The sequence below is a fragment of the Netta rufina genome (genome assembly GCF_964035555.1).
Source record: "Netta rufina genome assembly, chromosome: 28".
In the NCBI taxonomy this organism is placed as follows: domain Eukaryota; kingdom Metazoa; phylum Chordata; class Aves; order Anseriformes; family Anatidae; genus Netta; species Netta rufina.
In genome coordinates, this window is record NC_140152.1 from 497584 (window position 1) to 520378 (window position 22795).

The window sequence follows — 22795 nt, forward strand, 5'->3', positions numbered from 1 at the left end:
ACATCACTCATGGGCCCTAAGAGCTGCCCAGGCCCCTTGGAGCATCCCAGGACCCTCACAGCCCCCCTGAGCTGCCCCCCTCCCCCAAAGCCAGCAGGATGTGGTGGCAGCATCCCCCTTGCACAGCCCCAGCTCTTGGGGTGCTGTCCCCCCCTCCCCCCCCAGCCCCAAGGCAGGGTGCAGGAAGGAGATTCCTCCAGCAGCAGTTTCCAGAGCCATTTTTATTCAGTCAGATGAAAGCAGAGGCTCTCGCTGCCCCCACCCACCTCCCCCCCAATGCCCTTCCCAAGCTCAGCAGTGCAAGGACTCTAAAACTGCATTTACAGGAAAAAAAAAAAAAAAAGAAAGAAAAATCCCCCCAAGGACCACGTAGGTTGTGAAAACCCATCATGAGGGAGCAAAGCCACGAGGCTGAGACACCCGGAGCTGCCCCGGCTCCTGTTCCTCCCCCCCCCCAGCTCCGTGTGTGCCCCCCGGCCTCCCAGCCCCACATTTCCCCTTCCCTCCCCAGGCCCGGAACGTGTCGCCACGTGAGGATGCGCAGGACTTCATTTCCCAGCAGCCTTTTGCTTGCCGTCACCCCCACCCATAGGGTCCCCTGAGCCCTCCCCATCTGTGTGTGCCCCCCCCCGCCTCCATCTCCTGGGCAGGGGCTCTGCCCACCCGTGGTCAGCGGGAGCTGCAGGGAGGGAGGAAGAGGAGGGAGAGGCAGCGAGGCCGAGGGCTGCAGCAGGAGAGCGTCACTTCCTCTGGCCATCCTGGGTGGGGGATGACATGGATTGGTGGCGGGGGCGGGGCGGGACACCGACCGCTGCTTATCTCTGCACCCAGAGCATGGCGGTGGTTCCCAGCACCACGGGGCACAGGCAAGGACGGGCCCCGATGTGTTGGTGCCGTTTGTCCCTCTCCCTGCTGCAAACCTCATGCACCCTCAGTGGGAAAAAGCCTTCATTCAAAGCCCCTCTGCCCCCAGGGCAGGGAACATCACCCCAAGGGGGTGTGCTCGGGATCACCTCAGCATGGCCATGGACAGTGGCTTTCAGCCCCAGCACCCCACGGGTGAGACCCCCCTGCTTGTGATGCTGGGGCAACTCCATGTTTGCCACAGCAGGGGACTTGGGCCCGTCTGTGCCGCCCATGGCCCCTTCAGATCAGGATCCAAATACATGGAGCCACAGCTCAGTTCTCCCAGCAAGTCCTGTGGGAAATCAGGCGATGCGCTGACACGCAGGTCCTGCTGCGCCCCGATTCCAGGGCTTTGTCTCCCCGCTGCCCTGCAGCTCCTGGCCAGCACTGCCAGGTGCTCTGGAGCGATGCTGGGATGTGCAAGAGCCTGAGATGGGGTCCGGGGGGGAGCTGGTTCGTGTTCAGTATCTTCTGGAGGATTCGATACAGAGGGGATGGGGCTGCTCTGGTGCGCACCCACCCTCGTCCCTGCATGCAGACTCATCCCCCTGTCATGGGGACAGCCAGCGCTGGGGGCTGGGTCTCAGGGGGATCAGTGGGGAAACACAAACTCCGGGCTTGTTTTTTTGAGTCCAACTCAGATTTGCTGTGTTTGCAATGCGTGAATCATCCAGGAGCAAGGTCAAAAGCCCAAAGCCACCACAAGTAACTTAACTGCTATAATTATTGACGATAAAACTATTCATGCCCCAGAGTCACCTCAGCAGTTCCACAACCACCATACGAATAAGCAGCAAAGAGCCTGACCCTGCTCCACTGTCTGAAGTAGCTGCAGAAACCAGCGGCTGACACCAGGCCGGATCCAGCGGTGGCAAGGGGCTGAGGACAACAGATTGCTCGATGCTGGGGAGAGGATCCGCAGGGTTCCCCATGGCTGGCACCTACTGGGACCACCCTTGTCCGCTGTGCCCAGCTCAGATCTTCTGCACGTAGTTCCCAGGGAAAAGCCCCTCCTTGCCATGCAGCCGTCCCTTCCACCAACCAGAGATATCTGGGAAAGAGAAAAAAGAGCCCGGGTTGAGATGTGGAGCATCCACAGGGCAAGACGGGGAGCCAGGAGCCCGGCGGTACCTTCCAGCAGGATGTCAATGATGTCCCCCACATTGAAGCTGAGCTCGTCCACGTCCTGCCCGATGTACTGGTACAGCGCACGGCAGCGCGGCGTGGCCACCTTGGGCTGTGGCTTGGGGCGCCCGGCTGGGGGTGGCCGTTGGCCCACGCTTCGCCTCCGCTGCATGCTGGGGACCGGTGACACAGTGTGAGAGCCAGGGAAGGGAGGGGGTGTGGGACATCCCATGTCCCCCTCCCCAGCCTGCTCTGCCCTCCCAGGACTGCCAGGTTACAGGGAGCTGGCCGGAGTAGGAAGAGTGTCTCTGGAGCCTGCAGTAGTGGGAGGGGAGACTGGAGGACTCTGGTGGGCACATGGGTGCTGGACCTTACCCGGCCACCCCCTGGTCGGGCACGTTGAGAAACTCCATGTTCTGCTCAGATGGGGGCCGTGTCTTTGGCCGGCGGTTTGTGCTTTGGGTGGGCAGCACTGTGGCCGGTGGTGCCCGCAGCTGCTTCTGGGGTGTCTTGTAGGTGTCCCGCTGAGCCTGGCTGTTCCCACGTGGGAACTGGGGAGCCCCGTTCTTGAAGGTGCCTGGAACAACCCCAGGGACGGTCAGTTATTGCAGGGGGTCATCGCCTGCCTGCCCCCCAGCAGCACAGAGCCGGCTGGACCAGGCTGGGGCCCATTTGGTGCTGCCCTGCTCACCTTGGGGTGCGGGGGGTGCGCTCCGGAAGGGTGCTGGATGCCTGCTGTCACCTCTGCTCTGCGTCACCCCCTTCCTTGTGGGCTCTAGGAGTGGACACAAAACCTCATCAGGTGATGTCCCATGTGAGGGCTGACCGTGGTTTGCATCCCACCACTCTTGAGCACCTGGTGCTGCCCCATCACCTGAGCAGGTCCCTCCTGGGTGAAACACAGACTCCGCAGGGCACAGTGTCTCATCCTGATGTCCCCAAGCCCCCCCACCATTCACCGTGGCCCTGGAGCTCCTGTCTCCCCTCTCCCCCCTCCCCTCCTACGCTGCTCCCCCCAGGTGCCCCGGCACCGGCACTCACTGGAGTTCCTGGGGAGCCCGTCCCCGATGCTGACCGTAAGGGTTTTGCCTCCAGCTTTGAGGATGGCCACGTCGCCCTGTCCTCTCATGAAGGTGACATTGCGGGTGCCGCCACCGCCCCAGCCCTCCTTCTTCACCCGAAACTGTAGTCTAGGATGAGGAGAGGGGCCGTGAGGCTGCGGGGAAGTGGCCTCTTCCTGCTTTGCCACCTCTCCCAGCTTCCATCCTTACGTGTCTTTGAAGGTGAGTTGCAGCTTGGTATGGGTGAGCTCCTCATAGCGCTTGCTCAGCAGGCTGACCAGCTCTGTCTTGAAGATGGACTCGAGGAAGTTGTCGGCATCATTCTCATGGAGGATGAAGAAATCATCCTGCCGGGTGCTGTGGGCAGCCCCAGGGGGCTGTCAGGGGGGCAGGAGACTCTGCCAGGCCTTGGGGACCCCTGAGCAGACCCAGAGAGCACAGGGACCCCTCATCCCCGTGGTGTGATGCTCCAATGGCAGTGCATTGGGGCTGGGCTGGGGGCACCGAAAAGTGGGAAGGGTCTGGGGGGACACGATGGGTGAAGCCCGACCACACTGAGCTGGTACAATGGGACATACCTCAGTGAGACGCCGCTCACTGCCTGGATCTCCACCTTCTTCTTGAGCACCTCCTTGATTTGCCCCTTCTCAGGGCCTTTCTTCACCTTCTCCCGCCCAATCAGGTAAAAGTACTTGGGGGTGAGGATGAAGTCCCGCTTGATGGGCTGCGAAAGGGCAGGTGCAGGGGCTGAGGGGAGTTAGCTGGGGGGGGGGGAAAGAGGGGGGCACAAGCCCCACCCACATCCCACCCAAGGGCAACCACCATGAGCCATGGCTTGGCTTGTCTCACCTTGAACCTCCGGTCATACTTCGTGATGGAGTCGGCGAAGTCAACCCGCTCCCTCTTGGCTAGGAACTGCCGCAGCTCTGGCCGCTCCTCCATGCCCAGGTAATCGCCCACAAAATTCCTGTTGATGCTGTTCCTCCGCCGCTCTTTGCAGTTGTAGAGGATGCTGGAGGCTGCATGGTACCCGAAGTGATGCTGGTCGGGCAGGGCTCTGAGCTGGCACTCAGCCCACAGCCCCACGCAGCAGGAGCTGTGCTGGCCACAAAACCCATTAAGTGTCCCCAAAACCTTGTGTTGTGGTAGGGGGGGAGGGAGGGGCCCAGCTGCTTCCTTTTTTTTTTTTTTTTTTCCCTCTTGATTTTGCACTGTATGCTTGGGAGTATTGGAAATTCCCCATGGCGGGTGTCAGGTGCTGACCACAGGCCTTTCCCATCCCTCTACAAGCGCTGACCCATCTCCATCATTTTTGCAGGCAGTGAAATGCAGACGGACAGCGAGATGCTCTGGGTTCTGTCTGACAGCCCCACCCAGGGCTGAAAACAGGAGCAAGAAACCCACTCCCTCCTTGAAATGTAGGAAAAGCCCTCGAGTATCTTGTCCAGTCCCTCATCACCCTCTTTGTTGCAATTAGGAGCGGGGATGCTGCTCCCCCATTGCTCCAGTGGCTCTGCAGTGAGCAGGGCTGTCCCTGGCCAAGGGCACCCTACAAAGTGCAGGGGTGTCCCCGCCATCGCAGCCTTACCCTCCTCTCTCATCTGCTCGTATTTCCGGATGGCGATGTGCCGGCGCCAGGCCTTCTGGATCACCCGGGCGAAGCCGTCAAATTTCCGCTCCCGCATCTCCTCCAGGAGGAAGAGCTGTGGGGCAGTGGGGTACTGAGCCTGGACAGGCAGGGGCCGACCCTGGTGCAGATGCCCGCAACGTCCCCATGCCCCCAACCTACCGACTCTGGGTTCTTGACGAACACCTTGCTCCGTCCCATCTGGTACTGGTCTGGGTCCATGTTGACGGAGCTCAGCAAGTGCTGCACACCTTGCCGCTCATCCCCACGCCAGCAAGGCCACGTCTCGGGGGTGAGGATGGCATAGCTGCCGGGACAGGGGCCATGAGCGGCGGCCGGGCTGCAGACCCCCTCCTCACAACCCCATGGCCCCTCACCGTTGTAAGAATTTCTGGAAGAGGCGGCGGTAGGCGAAACCAGCCCTGCGTACGCGGATGTTCTCCTTCAGCCCCAGGTACTCGACTTGGTGCTTCACCCTGCGGGATTGGGAGGGATGTGCTCACCGTGGGATGGCAGCATGGTAGCATGGCTCTGCCCATCTCCACCACTTTGCCTGGGGGTGCCCAGGTCAGAGCCCCGGAAGGATGCACATGCAGAGGGATGTGTGTTCCTGCACGCTGCCCCTTCCCATCCCCTGGGTCTGGAGGAAAGGTACCTGGGCTCTGGGGCTCTGTGACCCATTACAGCATCCTCTGTTACCTGCTCTCCTCCCAGTCACGGGGTTTCTTGGTCTCGTTGGGCTTGATGCAGCGGATGTAGTGTGGTGTGCACTTCATTAATGTGTTCACCAAGTCGTTGGCCTGTTTCTATTGCAAGGATTGGCCTCTGTAGCGTTAAAGGTGTTGGTGGGAGCCCAGCAGCCCCCAGCTGCTGTTCTGCAGCCTCCAGAACCTACCTTGATTTTGGAGCCTGCAGTGGTTGGGCGGCCCTTTTTGTCAGAATCAAGCTTCTCCGGGAAAAGCATCCGGATGAAACCGCTGAAAGGCAGGGGAGAGCCCCCGGGTGAGAGCTGCCAGGCAGGGGCAGGACCAGCAAAGGTCCACATTTTGAGGATGCTGCCCATGACCCCAGCTCTTTTGGGATGACCCAGGAGACCACAACACCGCCCATACTCACTATTCGCTGCTCTGCATGAGCTCAATCAGGTCAGTGAAGAGCACGTCCCGGTTGCGCTCACAGAAGCCGTTCACATCGTAGGAGACCTGGGGGCAGGAGGGGTGCTCAGCCCCAGGACACTGGGGCCAGGGCCTCAGGATGCAGGGTGCCGTACCTTGCCCGCATAGTGGTGGATGACAAAGCCTGAGCTCCAGCTGTTGAAGTGCTCATGGGTGCCCACTGCTGCCTGCAGCTTCTGCAGCAGGGTCTGGTCGGCGCCCTCGCCGGTGGCATGCATGGTGGCACAGACGTCGTCCAGAACACTCATGATCCCAGGAGGGTTCTGGGGGATGGAAAGCAAAGCCAGGGGTGACTTAAGGCTGCAGGCAGGAACAATCCTGCATCTGGCTGCGGTAAGGTGCCCCGTGTGGCTCTAAGCTGCTTTGCACTCAAATGCAAGGACATGGAGCTGCAGCTCCCCCAGGGCTGGCTCCTGCCCCCCACCCCAGCAGCACCCAGCCCCACCAAGCCCCCCCAGTGCTTTGGCTCCCAAGGAAGCATCCTGCTGGGGGGACCCCCACTCACCAGCTTGTTCTCTATCAGGTCGCACACCACCTTGTTGTTGAAGTACTGGATCTGGGTCCATTTGATGCCCTCCTGCACGTACTCCTCCTACGGGGTGGGAGAACGACACACAAGAAGAGCTGGTGGGCTCCAGGTCTGCACTCATGGGACGTGCCTTGGCCAGGGTGCCACATCAGTGGGGTGCAGAGCACGGGGATTAGGGTGCTGGTGCAGCCCTATTGGGTTTCAGCTCCCTTGTACCTGTTCTGCCTTCAGGGTCAGCTCTATGAAGATCTGCTGCAGTTTCTCGTTCACAAAGTTAATGCAGAACTGTTCAAAACCATTTTTCTGTAAAATGAGGGAAAAGGAAAGAGAAGATGGGTCTGACTTGGCTTCTACTCAGGTGACCCCTATGGGTGGGACCTTTGGGTGCTGCTCCAGGGACCCTTCTTTGGGCCATTGACCAACAACCCCTTGCTCTGACCACCCTCGCTACTGGAGCAGGGAAGGAGAGCCCCCCAGCTGGGCTCCCACTGCAAACCAGCACCCACCTGGAATATTTCAAAGCCGTAGATGTCCAGCACCCCAATGCTGTACTCCTCATACGGCTTCTGCATGGCCCGGTTGATAGACTGCAGGGAGAGACGGCGGGAGCCGCCTTCATGGGGCATGCGGCTGCACACAGGAGCAGCCAGCCAGCATCCCCATGAGCCTCCCCTCATCCCCCTCCCCACAACCGTACTCCCCAGGGCACCCACCTCCACGAGGAAGTCAAAGACACGAGCGTAGAGCCCCTTGGCCAGGGCATCCCGGGTATAAGCTGCCTGCTCCACGTTGAGGGTGACGGTGATGGACTCGGAGCGTCCACCCCACTTGCTGTCCATCTTGCGGCTGGTGACCTTGCTGTTGAGGCGGTTGCGGTCGATGCCCAGCAGGTAGGCAGGGAAAGCCAGGGCTGGGCAGAAAGAGGGAGGTTAGGGCTGCCCCCCACACACTGCCCACCCAGCCCCAGCCAAACATGAGTGGGGCCATGGCATAGGGAGCAACACAGTCTGGGGGCATGGGATATTGCCCTCCCTCAGCTCCATCATAGCCCCTGTCCCCTGCCAGGCACTTGCTAAGCTCTGGCTGTGCCATTTGCTCACTGCCTCAGTTTCCTCATGTTTAACACAGGGAAGATGCTGATGTTGCCTCTCTCCTCTGCTGGGGGGTTTGTGCTACAGAGATGTTGCGATTCATTGCCAGGGGTCCCTGTAAGCGTGTAAGCTTCATTTGCTGGAACAAGGGGGGTTTGGCTACTCACAGTCGGCATTTTCCACCTGGGCATAGTTGCCCTCCTCCCGAAAGCTGATATTGCCCAGGTGGAGGATCCCTGCCACGATCTGCAGCACCAGCTGCTGGTCCTCGCCCCGGATGCCAATCACCTGCATGGCGTTCTGGGGGAGCCGGGTGCGTTGGGGTCAGCCCCAGTTTGGCCTCAGACAGGTTTCTGGATACCCATACTCCCCCAGACACTCACCATGGTCTCATGGAAGTCGTTGCGATCATCTGTGCCTTCTACCTGGTACGTGTCCGACTGGTTCAAGTAGTAGTAATAATCCGGGCTCATGATGCCAAGGTTCTGCCGCTGCTCCTGGGACGCTCCTTCGATGAGCTGCAAGACACCCAGGGGGCTGCAGTTAGCGGCTCCAGCCCCATGCCCGCCTGGTCCCATGCCCCCGTACCTGGTAGTAGATGTGGAAGTTCCTCTCGTGCTCATTCTGGCTCACCACCCGTGACTTCTCCAGCAGGAAGTTGGAGATCTTCCCCCCGTCGGGCTCGCCACCCCGGCTGAACTGGATCTCGAAGTATTTCCCCTGCCCAGGCACAGTGCCCATCAGCACCCAGCCCCTGGTTGTCCCCTCCAGCCATGTCACAAGCACGGCAGGGATGGATCCTGGCTATGGCACTGCAAGGTACCAACCCTTGGCATGGTCCACGCCTGCCCCAGGGACTTACAAAGCGGCTCGAGTTGTTGTTGCGGACAGTTTTGGCATTGCCGAAGGCTTCCAGCAGTGGGTTGGACTGCAGGATGATGTCCTTCACGTGCTGGTGGCCAGAGGAGGGCACGAGCCTGAGCAGGGCTGCGCACTTGTGCCCACTGCAACTGCCCGCCCCGACTGGGGATGGAGATGTGTCCCCAGCCATGGACTGCTCTGTGCAGGGGCTGGGGGAGCAGAGAGGTTGGGAGGCGAAACTCTAGGTGCTGGGGTGGGGGCAGCCCTACCTGCACCTTGTCGCCACCCCCGGACACTTTGGAGATGTAGCCCATGATGTATTTTGCTGCCACTGTTTTCCCGGCCCCGCTTTCTCCACTGTGTAAATGGCAAAAGGAGGGGAAAGGTGAATCAGGAGCCCCTGGAGTGCTCCTGGTGGGATGCTGGGGAGCCCCTGGTCCCTCAGGGCCTGGGGCAGCTGGAGGGGACAGGAGCTGTAGCTAATGATGTTGGAGAAGGGGCTGCAGGGGCTCTGGGACATGAACGGGACCAGAGCAGGGCTGAGATACAGGAGGAGTTGTTGGATTTCTTGCTGCTGGATTTTGGAGGGGAGAAGGGAGGCTTTGGAGCCTGAAGGGGAAGTCTTTGGCCTTACCCCACATCCTGACCCCTTCCCTTGCAACACTCAGCTGAAAAAGCATGTTGCACAAGGCTTGGTTCTTGCCTGGGACCACAGCCCCAGCACACCCAGATGGTGCACACCCGTGGCCAGCACTGGGCTTCAGCAACCTCTTGCCACTGCCTGGCCACCACATTTGGCCTGGACACCCCAGGGTGCTGGGGAAGGGGTGCCGGGGGCACCCAGCCACTTGCTGCCCTCTACCTGATGATGACGCATTGGTTCTCCCCGTCGATCAGCATGTTTCGGTACATGTTGTCTGTCAGCGCATAGATGTGGGGGGGATTTTCATACTGAGCCTAGAGAGGAGGCAAGGGCAGCAGTGCTGAGCAGGGAGCAGCTGCCAGCCCCCTCTGCAGCCCCCTTTACCCTGCCCATGTGGCACAGCAAGCAGCAGCATGCAGGATGTCTGCTGGAGTCCCCTCTGCCTCAGGAAGGATGTGCAGCAGAGCCAGGCACTTGGGCACTTCACCATGTCTGGGTTGCCCTAATGTGTGTTTATGGGATGAATTTTCCAGGAATGTGGATATGCTTCCAACTCTTGTTGCTGACAACACATTTGGGAACGCTGACCCATGCAATCAGTACCCAAAGGGCACCCTCATGGGACACCCCCCAGACATTTGTATGCAAATGCACCAAATTAAACTTAATTAACCCCTTGCCAGCCTTGCCAGCCTGCACACAGCAGCCTTACCGCCCCCTGGTACAGCTCGATCTCTCGGTCAGTGAAGTACGGCATCTGCTTGAAGGGGTTGACGGAGATGAGCACTGGCCCGATGTAGGTCTGGGCATCAAGTCAAGGTCTAGGCATCCTCTCCCATGTCCCTCCGTCCTGCCCATCATATCAGAGTATCCCTGCCTCCTTGTAAGGCAGCACCGGGAATAGCACGATGGGTTTCAGCTCACGACCTGATGCTGCCTCAGCCATGAGTTTCCCCTACATCCGCACGCAGCATCCCCAAATTACACAGGTGTGATTGGGGGGGGGGTTGGAAAAACAGAGGCCTGTGGCTGGAAATGGTGCATTGGGAGGATGGGGATAAGCCCCAGTGCCCTGGGGAGGATGCTGGGTGGGGAGGACATGGATGGTGCGGGGCCAGGGTCCCGCTTTCAGCCCACCTGTCAGCAGGGAGGGGAAGGCAGCCGAGGGCAGGAAGAGAGGGGCTTTTCTGGGAAATGCGGAAACATGGGGCACTGAGTCATGACTGGATGGGGGCCCTGCATGCAGGGCTGTGAAAAAAGGAAGAAAGAGGCTGCATGGGGTATTTTTTCCTCCTCCTTCAAAAAAAGCCAACCCTAAGCCCAACCCCCAAGCACATTTAAAGCCCTGGGTCTGCTGAAAGAGCGAGGCGGATGGCTGCGTCACTGCCAGCCTGGGACAGAGCATCGCCTTGTAAGGACAGAGCCGCATCTTCAGGGAAACCACAACCACTCACGTCCACGACAGCAAGTGGCTTTGCGCCTGAGCTCCCCACCACGTCCCGCTCTGCAGCTCGGGGAACTTCTCTTCTCCCTCTGGGGCTGGGGCATGGCTGCAGCAGGCATGATGCAGCTGGGTGCTGATCTGGCTGCGAAACTGAGCAGGGGCTGGGGGGGCGAGCTGGGCTCAGAGCCTTGGATGGTAGGAACGGCTTCCCCATCTGCACCAAGGAACCCGAGAGCCATCAAACTTCGTGCTTGGTGCTCAGTGGTGTCATCTCTGTGACAAAGCCAGTGACCACAAAAGCATCTGTGCTGGAGGACGGCACGTAAGGGACAGGGAGTTTTCACCCTGTGCTGGCTCAATGGTGCTCCAGAGTCAGTGCAGAGCACCCAGTGGGCATTGATGGACTGTGGGCAACAGCAGGAGGGGACAATGCCCTATGCAGCTGCAGGGTTTGGTGAGGAGGGGGCTGAACCTCTGGCTATAAACCAGCAGGATCATGCTGCCAACAAGGAGAAGAGGTCCTTCCCCTGGGTAATGCTGAAGCACATGAGCCGTATCAGCTCTGCACTGTGTAACAGGGTGTCATGGCCACCAAACCCATCCCAATATCGTGCAGGGATGGACATGCTGCAGGCTCTTGGAAAGCCTTAGAGTGTGGCCCTGATGCTCCCCATCCTGCTGCCCTGGGAAGGATACGAAGATGTAATCGTCCATAAAGCGCTTCTTGAGGTTCTCCACGATGGCCTCCTCGGAGATCTTGGAGAGCAGGACCATGTCATCCACCCCACTCTGCTTGACATTGTGGCTCTGCCAGTGGAAGCGCTCCTTGCTGCCCTGCAGGGAGAGGGTCACAGCGACTGTGGTGGGAATCTGAAACAGGCACCCTTGGGCGGCACTAAGGGGTATTTCAGCCACTGCTGCACATGGGCTTGATCCATCCCTCTAGCCAGATCCTGCCTCACCACAGGCCCTGCATTCCCAAGAGGCGAAGAATGGGCTTGCAGCCTGTAGGCAGGTTTGTAACATTTCCCCTGCTCTGTAAACATATGAGTAATGAAGCAATCACAGCACAGGCTCTGCATATCAAAGGGGTAGCAAAAACAACCCTGGGGAAAGGCAATAACCATGCCCCATGGGGCACCCCTGGCTGCACCCCCGTGTCTCCACTGCAGCGGGGCAGAGCTGGGAGTGTCACCCCCCTGCCCTGCCTGGGGAAACCCAAGCACCCATTTTCCTGCCACCCCAAATTCATGCTTGCAACATCCTCAGGGGCAGCAGAACAGAAGGAAGACCATGGGCTGCGATTTCAGCGATTGTGGGGCTAAGCACAGCCCCGGGCTGGGTGGGATTCCACTGCCCAAAAAGAAAACATCCTAGAGGGTCCTTGGCCCTGTTGCTGCACAGTAATCTGCCTGAATGTGCCTACGATACCTGGGAGGGGACACCCATGGCTGGAGCTGCCCCTGGCTCCTCTGTGCACTCGTCCTGTAGCCACCGGCCACACAGTTCCGCTTTCAGCCCAGTGCTCCTGGTGCCGATTTCACTTCTCCCCCCCAGCCTCTTACTCTTTCCATTTCCCTTTTCTTCTCTTCCCCTTTTGCTTCATTTTCCTGCCGATTCTCAAGCTTTCAGGCCTCAGGATGCCTCTGCCTTTGCACCCTCCCATCTGCCCCTGACAGTCACAGGCAGCCGCCCTGTCCCCCAGCAGCACCACGAGGGGTGACTGAGGGATGCTCATGGAGCAGGGAGGGGATCAGCAACATCGGGCTGCTCCCCCTGGCCACCCCCCATCCCTGGTGGGCTGCTGAGCTTTGTAACCCTGCTCACAAAATCCCAGCTACCAAATGCAGCTCATGGCCCTATAAGCAGTGAGGGGGCTTTCAGCTTCCTTGCCCCTTTGCAAGCAGTTGGGACGCATGGGTCTGGGTCAGCTCAGGGGCTCTGGATGGGATCGGGGCTGCTCACGGAGCTTCTCTTCTTCCTCCAGTTCATTGCATATGGTCCTTTTTCTTGCTTTCCCCTCCTCTTCTTCCCCTCTATCTTAATGAGCCTACGGATAGGCCACCCAGGTCACCATGCTGTCACCCAGGGTGCTGCTGGTAACCCCAAGGTTGCCACCCTGACCTGGCCAAAACCTCATGCTTTAAGTGGAGGTGAGCAGGTTGGGAGTAGCCCATGGGGACACTGACACCTTGGCTTCCCCGTCAGCCACTTATATCACCCCAAGCCCCCAGGAACAGGCACCCTGAGCTCATGCTTAGTCTTATAGCCCTGAATTAAGGCCAATGTAGGCATTTCCTGTACTGCAAGCTTCGCGCTTTCGAGCTGACACCTGAAGTTTCTCCTTCACTCAAATGACTGCTCAGAGCAGCTGGAAGCCAGCACATGCCTCCTCCTCTTCCTCAGGCACAGATTAGGGGTTTTCCTGGCTCAGCCCGGCACCTGATGCAGCACAGCTGCAGGGAAAGCACCATCTCACTTTAAACGAAGGTTTTGTTCCAGATGTCTGCAGGGTCGTGGGTGTTTCTGCTCTGTTTTGGGGAGCACAAAGGCTGCCCAGCATCCCTGGGAGCATCCTGTGACGTGAAGATTTCATGGGTCATGGCTTGATGTGCTGGGTAAAAGCCTTGCAAGAGGTGAGGGGCAGCAACCCTGTGGGGAGCAGGGGCTCCGTGCAGGGCAGAAGCTGAATTTGCTTTCAGAGGCATGGGTCAGGGGTTCCCAGTCCCTTCCTGCGCTGCTGGCCAAGGCAAGGGGTGAGCTGGAGAGCAGTGGCTTAACAGCCACTGCCACCAGATGGGTCCTGCCAGGAAGGGGACAGACGGATGGCCAGGACTAGACACCTCCACGAGCCATTTTGTCCTAGAGCCGAGTGGCAAGAGGCTTTCAGCAGCCCTTGGGCCGGGCATCCAGGCACAGTTTGCAGCCACTTTGTGCAAAGGGCATTGCTCTGCTGACAGTCCTGTACATGATGGGTGCATGTGTCGTGGCCAGGAGCCCACCAGGAGCCCCCGCGAGGGCTGCAGGACAGGGATTGTCACCACCACAGTCACCACCCATGACCAGGGCTGCGGATGCAAGCAGTGACCTCGGGAGCAGCCCTGCACCAGCAATCGCAAAACATTGTCTGTTTTTCTTCAAAACTCACATCTGAGCCACCAAAAAAACAAAACCCTTGCAAGTGCCAAAGGCGGAGCAGACGCTGCCCAAGGTGGCAGCTCTGTTCTCAAGATAGGGCGAGCCCAGATGCAACCAACACCTTTGAAACCACAGGAAGCCTTGAGAAGAGGAGCACAGGGTGTTGTATTTCTGTCAGCAGCCTGGCTGGCCCCTGATATGGGCACAAACAGCATCTAGGGAGGGGGCGTTCACCCCTGAGTTCTGGGGATGGAGGTTGACCCCGAAGCAGGGTCCCAGGGGGGATGTGCAGCCATGACCCCTTGTGAAACCATGAAACATCATTGGGTCTCAGCTGTCCATGTCTTGTGGGGACAGTGCTGGAGCAGCCTGTTGAAGGTGACAACTGCAACCAGGGGCTGCTGTAGGGAGGAGGAGGCTCTGCTTCAGCCCAGCTGCTGACCCTGCTCCTGGCTGGTGGGAAGCGATGGCCAGGAAAGGCAGCGCTCAGACATGCGGAGGGAGCAGAACTGTGGGCTGGAGGATGTGGCCATGGCCACACCGTGCAGCCCCTCACTCCATGCCTGAGCATCTTCTTCATTTTGAGAGCCTGCATCTTCCTCTTCTTCCTCCAGATCAACCTCCAGCTCCAGCTGCTACCCTTGCAGCAGCCCCGAGCCACCATCCCCATCTCCCTGCATGCACTGGGGTGTGAGGTTCGACCCCGGGTGCCAGCACTTGCAGGTCCCTCCCAGCTTGAGCTGGTCTCAGGGGGCACAAACACCCCTGGCAGCCCCCACCACACCACTGTGCTCTGCCCGCACCCTGCTGGTGCCATGAGCACTGAAATAAGAAGCGCTGGCAGGAAGCTGGGCCAAGAGGAAGACAGGGGTTCCCGTATGGGGACCATGCTGGCAAAATCAAGAGCGCTTTGTGCCCAGCCTGGCTCACCGCCTGCTGCCCTTGATCCTGCTCAGGTCAGTGCTCCCATGTGCAACAACCCTGCGGGATCCTGCACCCAGCACCCTGCGCCCATTCTCAGGCAGCTGCTCCCCAGCACCGTGCCCCACACAGCACCTCGCTCAGCCCCAGCCCTGCTCCTTCACCCTGAGCCTGGGCAGCTCCATCCTCTCTCCATCGGGGACATTGTGGGGGGCTCCTGGCACACCCAGTCCCAGCTGGGTGCAGGAGAGGACAGGGCTAAGATAGCCCCAAGGTGGCAGGAAGACACCCCAAGGTGACATCCAGGGCTCTGGGAGAGGACAGGGCGGGGGGGAGGCCAGCGAGGCCCCTGCTTGCACTCACCATGGTGTCCCTGCGTCCTGCCCCTGGTGATGGGGCGCTCGGGGCTCCTGTCACCGTGGGCACAGGTCCATCCCGAAGGGCTTCGCTTTGGTGTTTCTCCTGCAACTACAACTTGCTATGATATTTTTTTCTCCTCCCACTTCCTCATTTAGTGCCGGTTTGTTGGGGGTTGGGGTGGGGAGGATGAAAGCCTCTTCCCGCTGTCGAGGGGGGAGCCTGGGGTGGCCCTGCCCAGGGTGCCCCCACTGCCAAAGCCAATGGGTGCCAGGGTCACTGTCCTGGGGTTGCAGGTGGTGCTGGTGGGCACAGGATGCAGCTGGGCAGGGATGCTCAGAGCTCTGAACATTTTCCCCCACCCTGGGGGTCACTTTGATGCAGCTGGGGGATGCTCTGCTCTGAGGTGGTTTTACGAGCACGATGGTGTTGGTTGTTGCTTTTTTTCCACATCTTTTGAATTAAGCAGACCATGGTTAAGGAAGTGTTTTGGCTGGAGCTGGTTCAGAGACCATCGAGCTGCAGGAAGATCAGGACTGCCCGACGTCCCAAGGGTACGTGTCTCAAAACCTGGAGGTTTCTGTACATTCCAATTAATATTAAGGTAAAGAGGGCAGAATCAATGAGTGCCTATCCTTTGGGTTTTGAGCACTTACCTGCTGCAGCCCCTGGCCACGCTGCCTCTGCCTCCAACTCTGGCAAAGGCAATGTCAGATGTGGATGGGAGCTGGAGGCATCACTTGGGGTGTGGGGCAGAAATACAACCTGGGGCACCCTCGGCCTTGCAGCACCCATCCCTGTGGGTGCACCCATGGCCACGAGTGCTGAAGCATCCATCATGCAAATGGGCATCTTCCCCACTAGATGCATCGCCGGAGGGGCGCAATGCAGGGAGTGTTTGCCAGGCTGCAGGTGAAGGTTCCCAACGTGGGAGACAGCTGGAGAGGACAGGGAGAAGCATCACTACCACAACACTGCTGCTTAATGAGGCTGAAGGCACCAAGAGCTCAGCAGCCAAAATGCTCGACCTCAGTGGCTGGGAGCAAGGTGCCATGACCCATGCACACACGGGAACTCAGAGAAACCTTACTGTTCATGAGATGTTCATGAGGTGAGTGGCAGAGCCAACTGCTTCAGCTGCCAAAGATGAGGGCAGCAGCGGCTCCATTCAGAGGCCCCTTGGGAAGGGACTCATGCAGGATCCACACCTGGGCTGGGCTTTACTTCTGCATTGCTCAGGCTGAGCATTATGCCCTGCATCTGCCCTGCATGTGCTGCTTCATGCCTCAGGAGACAGGAATGGAAACCAGGAAATGCCATCAAGGAAATTGCCCTTGCAGGGAGGGCAAATGCTGGGGTTGGGGCTGAAATCTCTGCTCAGGTGGGCACAGCATCTGGCTGCTCCATGCCTTCCCTGCATCCTTAACCAGAAAGCTCGTGCTTTCAAGCATTTTTTTTTTTTTTAATATATAAATTCCTCCTTTTCTGGTGGTACATTTGGGGATGAACAGCAAAACTATACTGTGTGCAACAGCAGCTCCTCTGTCAGGACATCCCCTCCTGTAGGAGCTCCCCACATCACCCCATCCCTTGCACCACATATCTCTCAGGCTTCGAGCAAAAGAAACCCCTAAAATCCCAAACCAGCATTAGCAATATGGGGTTTACATGCCCAGGGGTGCACAGCCCACCCACTAGGGGTTTTCAAAGGGGAAGCCAGTTCCTTTGTGTCATGCAGCAGCTCTAGACAAATCCCCCAACCCCTTCTGGTCACTTGGGGTGCAGGGAACCCCACTGCTGCCCAAAATCCTCTTCTAGCATCAGCACAGGCAGCATCATGGCATGGGGCTGTCCAGAGCCAAGGCTCACCAGTTGAGAAACAACACTGGGACCAGAACCTGCACCTGGGATTGTAGCTACTCCTTTATTATAAATCATGCCGTTACGACGCTCCTCCTTAGAGTTAGTATTTTAAACATTTTTCATTATATATATCTATATAAAAAGGTGAAAACACCCCCTCCCAACATGTCAGAATGGAGCATTGCACTGGGAATGAAGACAAATTAATGCCCGCTTGCCAGCCAAAGGGGATTTGCTGAGCACCAGAGAAGCTGCAATCGGCTGATGACTGGGTAAAAATACAGACGGTAGAGTAACACATCAGGGCTGGCAGGGCGGAGAGGCTTGCTCTGGGAAAAGAGGGCTGATCTTGACCCTGCACCCTGAGGATGACCCTCAAGGGGAACAGAACCTGGCCTGGGACAAGGTTTCTCCTCTTTGTGATGCAGAAAGACCCAAAAATAATAATAGTAACAAAAAGCACATGCTTAGTACGTTGCAAATTCAGGTCTCCTCCAGCAGGCTGTGATGGCCCATTGGAGATGTGTGTTGGCCCAGATCTGGCCAGGAGGTGACCTGGAGGAATGTCAAGCCTGCTCTTTTCCCATCACTGGAGGTCTCCTGGGGGCAGTGGCATGGCACTGGGACTGGTACCCTGAGGCCACAGCTGCACGCAGTGAGCCTGCCTTTGGAGGCAGAGCACCATAGGAGGCAGAGCACCATAGGAGGCAGAGCACCATAGGAGGCCATGGCGTTCCCTGGGGAGGGCCCAGCCAGGACTGGGCACAGACTGGTCCCAGTTCATGGCTTGGCAGTGGGGATGCTGTGGGACAGTTCTCCTCCAGCATCCTCCCTAGCTTTGCTTCCTGCGGTCCAGCACAGCCTCAACACCCCGTAAGTGACTGTCAGGGCCGAGCATGCCTCAGCCCTGACCTCATCTCACGCTTTGAGGTGTCTTCAAAAGGAAAAACAGTCATAATAGTGATAAGGGCTTTTAGGAAAAATACAGGGACGCCCCAATCAAAGTAGGTTGTGAAGGGAGTTTGAGTAAGTCCCTCTCCCAGTTAAACTGGTGTCACCGCTCTACTCACTGAGTGACCTGTTCTCCATCACCTGCTGCAGGTCCCAAGGTGGCAGGATGCAAGTGAAGCAAATATCCCTGCTCCCACCCCACTCCTCATGGCAGCTTGTCTTCGTTCATCACCCAGAAGCTGATGGCTACAAACCATGCTCATCACATCACCCATGGCACCTGAAAATTCCTCTCTGTCTCCCTTGGGAAAGGCAGCGGCACCCAGGGATGGCTCGCGCTGCCCTCGGGACGTGAAGCAGTGTAGGATGAGGCAGGAGCAGGGCAAGTGGTACCACCTCAGCGCCTGCAGGACCTGGGTCCACTACTAAATAAATAACAGTATCAGAATTTCAAGTAATGTCCCTGCTGCTGCGCTCTGCCCAGCTTCTCCCTCTCCCACCATGGTGACTGGCTCCTCTCACGCTTGGCCATGGTCTCTGCAGTAGCCGGCAGTGGTTTAACTGGGATCTGCCATTGGGATGCTTGGGGGGCGAAGGGTGCGTGTCTTTGGGGGACAGGTGGGGTGATGCCGGCTCCCACCGGAAGCACGACCAGTGTCTGTGTTGGGCCCAGGGAAGGTTCCCGGGGCGAGAGGAAGAGCCCGGCTCGGCGGCCCTTCGGCGCAGCTCTTGCCTTCCAGTTTTCCCACAGGGTCACCTTGTTCCTAGTGCCCCTGGCATGTTTTACAGCACATCTGTCGGAAGTACGTCCGGCTGCAGAACTTGAACTTCAGGACAAGCGGGCAGTAGGCCACCTTGTTCACATCCTTGCACTCTGGATGGGTGACAGAAGGAAGTGGAGTTAGAGCTGTGCCCCTGGTGAGGAGCTCCAGGGCAGGATTTTAGCCAGTCCCCTTCAAGGCCCTCCCCTGTGGCACCCCGATGCCCAGCTCCTGGGGACCATTTGCCATAGAGGAGCAAGATGTGTTGGTACTGAAGAAACAGCTACTGAGAGCCTCGCTACTAAAAGCCTACATTTACAAAGGTGCAGTTACTTCATTTATCATGGTCACAGTGGACTGTTTTGGCCATGGACAACTGGGGACAGCATCAGGTCTGCCCCCAAAAAGCCTTAACCCACAGCTAGAGCCCAGCGCAGGCTGTGCTGGCTGCACTGCCCTGCCCCTTGTGGTCCCAGATGCTGGCAGGGCTTAGTGCCTCCCACCAATCCCGCTGCCTCCCTTACCTTCAGGGTTGTCCGTGGGTCCTGATTCGCACTTGGTCTCGCACTGCTGCATGCCAGGAGGCTGCAGGGTTTCCAGACAGTCGCCAGATGGCTGCCCGGTGTGAGCCAGGCACTGGACGGATCGCCTCTGCTGGCCAAAGCCGCACTGCGCAGAGCACTGCCGGGAAACAACGCAACACCCAGCTGCAGTGGCTGCAATAGCGTGGAGGCAGATGGCACAGCAGGGCTCAGGAGGCGCAAAATGTGCTTGATGCAATCGTCCCTTCCCACAGCACCCACACAGCTGAGAGCTCCAGCCCTGCTCCCCAGAAGGTTGGTCTGAGACTCCAGGGTCTCCAATCTAGCCCTAAATCACCAGCCCTAGGCAGCCCTCCTGCACCTCCTGCAGTGCAAGGGAGGACTTCCAGCACCACCCTGCTGTGGGCACTGTGCTGGGCAGACCGATGGTGGCCCCGCTTCCAGCCATCCTAGCCCATCACTGCAGCCCAAAGGCGCGTGGGGATGAGCTGTGTCCCACAGAGACACAGCCAAGTAGGGATGGCCGAGATTGTGGTGATCAGCAGGTGTCCCTGAGGCTGCACGCATGCTGTCAGTGCTCAGCTGTGCCCAGCCCTGACTTGGCTGCTGCCATGTCCATGTGCCAATGGAGCAATGGCTCTCTATGACCTGGGATCATGGAGCCTTCCCCGGGCTCCCTCCATCCCCACCAGATGTTGTATAGTCCCTATGTTGTGACTGAGGGGATGGGCACCCGTCCAGCCCCACTGTCCTGGCAGGACACCCCTGCTTGTTGGGCAGCAGAGAGGTTTGAAGTCCTAGATCTAAGGGAGCGTAGGGAAGTCAGGCAGGTTTCCAGAAAAAGTAAAGGTCCAAGTGCTCTGTAGGGACAGCACCTGGCCCCTTTACTTTTTTTTTTTTTTTTTTTAAACCTGTATTTACCTTTTTTGCTGCAGAGCAGCTGCAGTTCTCAGCCTCCATCAGTGGATGAGGCTGGAGGAGAGAGGCCACTGCTGACCAGCAGGGGCTGATCAGAATTTATGGCACATTCTGCAAACATGAGGTTCAGGGCATCCCTCCAGCAGGCTGAGAGCTAGCAGGGCTGGGAGCTGTAGGGACAGCCCTACGTCATGCTAACACAGTGACAGCCACCCCACCAAGAGCCAACACCTTGTGTGTAAAAGACTTGTGTGCACTGGGATTTGAGGCCGTTGGGCAATGGAGCCTTGTCCCGCAGTAAGCCCAGGGGAAAGAGTGTCCGTACCTCTCCCCACTCTCCAGTCACCCAGCGTGGGGGTGGGCAGCGCCGCAGGTTGCACCTCATGCTGGTGGGGGGCTTGGAGCCCTCGGGACACTGGGAGGTGGACAGCGTTGTGCTGTGGTCGCCGCTCTTGCAGAGCACGATGCGGTGGCGGAAACCCGGCCCGCAGCTGGGGGTGCACTGCAGAGAGGAGACGGGCAGTCAAAGACACGCGGCGAAGAGCAGGGACAGGCAGTCCCCAGCTCTCCCCGCCAGGGCTCCTGTCTCACCCATCTCCTGAGCTGTAAGAGGACACCTCCCCATCTTGCACTCTCCATGTGTGACATTACCAGTGCTCTGTCCTAGTGCCTGACACTGTTCTACAGACCAGCATCCTCAGAGATGAGGGCAGCAGATGAGCACGTACCTCGGACCAGTCCAGGGCAACCCACTCTGGAGGGCATGTCTGGTTATTGCAAGGCTCAAGCATCTTTGGCCGTGGCTGGGTGCAGGAGGCATCATCCAAAGTCTTCTCCTCAGTGGGAGAGATCTTACGCTTGCAGAAGACACTGCGCGTGCGGACACCCTCGTTGCAGCTTCGGCTACATTCGGACCAGTTCCCAATCACCCAGCTGGGGACAGGGAGAAAAGCAAAGCTTGCAAGGGACACGAGGGAGACAAATGCAACACCAGTAGAGCTGCCCCAGACAGTGTCACCCCTATGGACTGTAGCAGGGGACTCTTGACTTGAGACTGGCAGAGGGGGAATTACACCCTCTTCCACACCATATCTTCTCCCCACACTCCCTCCACCTGCTCCAAGCTGTGGTACTCACGCCGGGGGGCATGGCTCGGTGTTGCATGGCCTCTGCCGCTCTGGCATTTTGGTTTCAGAGTTGCAGAAATGGCTGGAGACAGTTAAGCTATCGGAGAGTTTCCTGCATACGACGGACTGGATCTGGCTGCCTGCCGAGAAAAAGAAGCAAGGGGGTGGAGCAAGCCTGAGGCAGGTGCTGAGCTAGGCTGCAGGTATAAAACCCATGGCTCTGCTCCCGCACAAGCACATGACAGCGCTGCCACTTGTCACTGCACCTTGTCAGGCATGAACCTGCTTCTCTATTCACAACCAAGGCCTCCTTGGCCTCTCACGTCTCTGAGAGGGCTGGGTGGCATGAAGGCTCACCAGCCAGGGGAGGGCTCAGCAGGGCCTGCAGAGGATCAAAGGGTTCCTGGGATCTCACCCTCAAAAAAAAAACCCGACCTAACCTTTGTCTTGTGAGGCTTTCCAGGCAGCCCTGGGGGGAACAGCCAGCAGAAGAGATGGAAACATCAGCCTCAGCTGAGGCCTAGAACAAGAGCAGGTCAGGGCCCTTAGTTTTAGACAGGAAACTAATGCCTTTCAGTTCCAATCAGACAGGAAATTAGGCCTTTCAAACTGCCTCTCTCTCTCCTTCTAAATGCTGGCTCAGTCTCTTGCAGCCAGGCTCTCCAAGAGCCATGAGAAATGGTGCTAACCCTTGTAACAGCCCATGGGATCCAGGGAAACATCCCTCCTGCATCCCTCCCCAGCTGACATGCAGTCAAACCTCACCTCCTGCACACAGCACTGAGCATTTGGTCCATGGGGTGTAGTGCCAGGAGTACTGGTTGGAGGCATCCCTGCTGATCGGTGCGTTGAACTTGTACCGGATCCCCTGCAGCTCTGTCCGCACGAGGACCTGCAGGGAAATGCATGGCCGAGGGATCAGTGCCGCTGAGTGCAGCATGGCTGAGACTGCATGGATGGTGTCCCATGACCCCAGTGCTTTCTGTGAAACGCAGGGCAGCTGAAATCTCTTCCCTCCCCTTTCCATTCCCTTTAGCACTGACATGAGAGCCACCAGTGGTGACAATGGTGCAGCCATGAAGGTGACATGATCAAAGGACAAGCCTCTGTGCGCTTACAGAATGAACTGTTCCAAAGCCTGGCAAATCAAGGGAGGGAGACGTAGGAATTTAGGGCAATTTACCTCTGATCTCCATGCCCCTTTTACTCTGGGCAGTGAGGACAGAGGCTGGTTAGCTCTAATTCCCATGCAGTCACCACAAGGCGTCTCTAGCCCAGGCAAGGCCTGGTGGGAGCATGCAGAAATGTGCTGTTACCAACCATGACAAAGAGGGTGACGTTGGTGGGTCCCAAGGCCTCCAGGGACTCAGGCTCGTCTGGGGACCTCCTGTAGTGGAATGTGGTGCCTGCGATGTCGAAGCGTCGTGGCGGGTCGATGGAGAGCTTCCCGTTGATGTAGTATTCGCCACCCTCCCCTCTCAGCGCTGCCAGGACAGGGGAGGAAGGGTCAGCAGAAAGGCTGAACATGTGCCCATGTCCAGTGTTGGCCACAGGCTTCTCATCTTCTGGGCTTAAAGCCCTGTTATGTGGGAGGGGAAATATCCTTGGCCTCATTTAACAGGGCAGGAATAGGTGGGGCAAAGAAAACAGATGCCTGAGTCAAAATCATGCAGAAAGTCACAAGCAGAGAGGGGACCAATGCACTCATCCCCTTGGTCTCAGCCTCCCTGTCACCACCTTGCGGAAGGATGATGC

General features: G+C 58.3%; 2 protein-coding genes across 2 annotated transcripts in view; both read right to left on the reverse strand.

Moving 5' to 3' along the window:
• Window positions 1-668: 668 nt before the first annotated feature.
• Window positions 669-14980, reverse strand: MYO1F (myosin IF). The gene is made up of 28 exons (XM_084302495.1): window positions 14885-14980; window positions 11159-11296; window positions 9731-9820; window positions 9238-9332; window positions 8645-8732; window positions 8377-8466; window positions 8103-8234; window positions 7898-8032; window positions 7682-7814; window positions 7137-7333; window positions 6930-7010; window positions 6640-6726; window positions 6400-6486; window positions 5990-6157; window positions 5836-5921; window positions 5615-5696; window positions 5419-5525; window positions 5097-5195; window positions 4882-5026; window positions 4681-4795; window positions 3942-4111; window positions 3671-3816; window positions 3303-3449; window positions 3073-3221; window positions 2723-2806; window positions 2407-2608; window positions 2038-2204; window positions 669-1957 (listed from the first exon to the last, which is right to left on the reverse strand). The coding sequence occupies exons 1-28, from the start codon at window positions 14885-14887 to the stop codon at window positions 1881-1883; spliced, it is 3300 nt and encodes a 1099-aa protein (XP_084158621.1). The 5' UTR covers window positions 14888-14980; the 3' UTR covers window positions 669-1880.
• Window positions 14981-18432: 3452 nt separating this feature from the next.
• ADAMTS10 (ADAM metallopeptidase with thrombospondin type 1 motif 10) overlaps window positions 18433-22795 on the reverse strand; it is a gene marked incomplete at its 5' end in the record, with an annotated part of 43868 nt that continues 39505 nt past the window's right edge. The window contains 7 exons of the mRNA XM_084302940.1: window positions 18433-18566; window positions 18978-19134; window positions 20239-20415; window positions 20642-20846; window positions 21051-21180; window positions 21806-21932; window positions 22361-22524. Coding sequence (XP_084159066.1) covers window positions 18457-18566; window positions 18978-19134; window positions 20239-20415; window positions 20642-20846; window positions 21051-21180; window positions 21806-21932; window positions 22361-22524 — 1070 coding nt within the window. The 3' untranslated portion in view covers window positions 18433-18456. The remainder of the gene's footprint in view (window positions 18567-18977; window positions 19135-20238; window positions 20416-20641; window positions 20847-21050; window positions 21181-21805; window positions 21933-22360; window positions 22525-22795) is intronic.

Coding starts and splice junctions, on each gene's coding strand:
- MYO1F (XM_084302495.1), bottom strand. Junction 8,733..9,237: donor AACCAATGCGTCATCATCAG/GTAGAGGGCAGC, acceptor CCATTTACACAG/TGGAGAAAGCGGGGCCGGGA. Junction 2,609..2,722: donor CGCACCCCCCGCACCCCAAG/GTGAGCAGGGCA, acceptor GGGTTGTTCCAG/GCACCTTCAAGAACGGGGCT.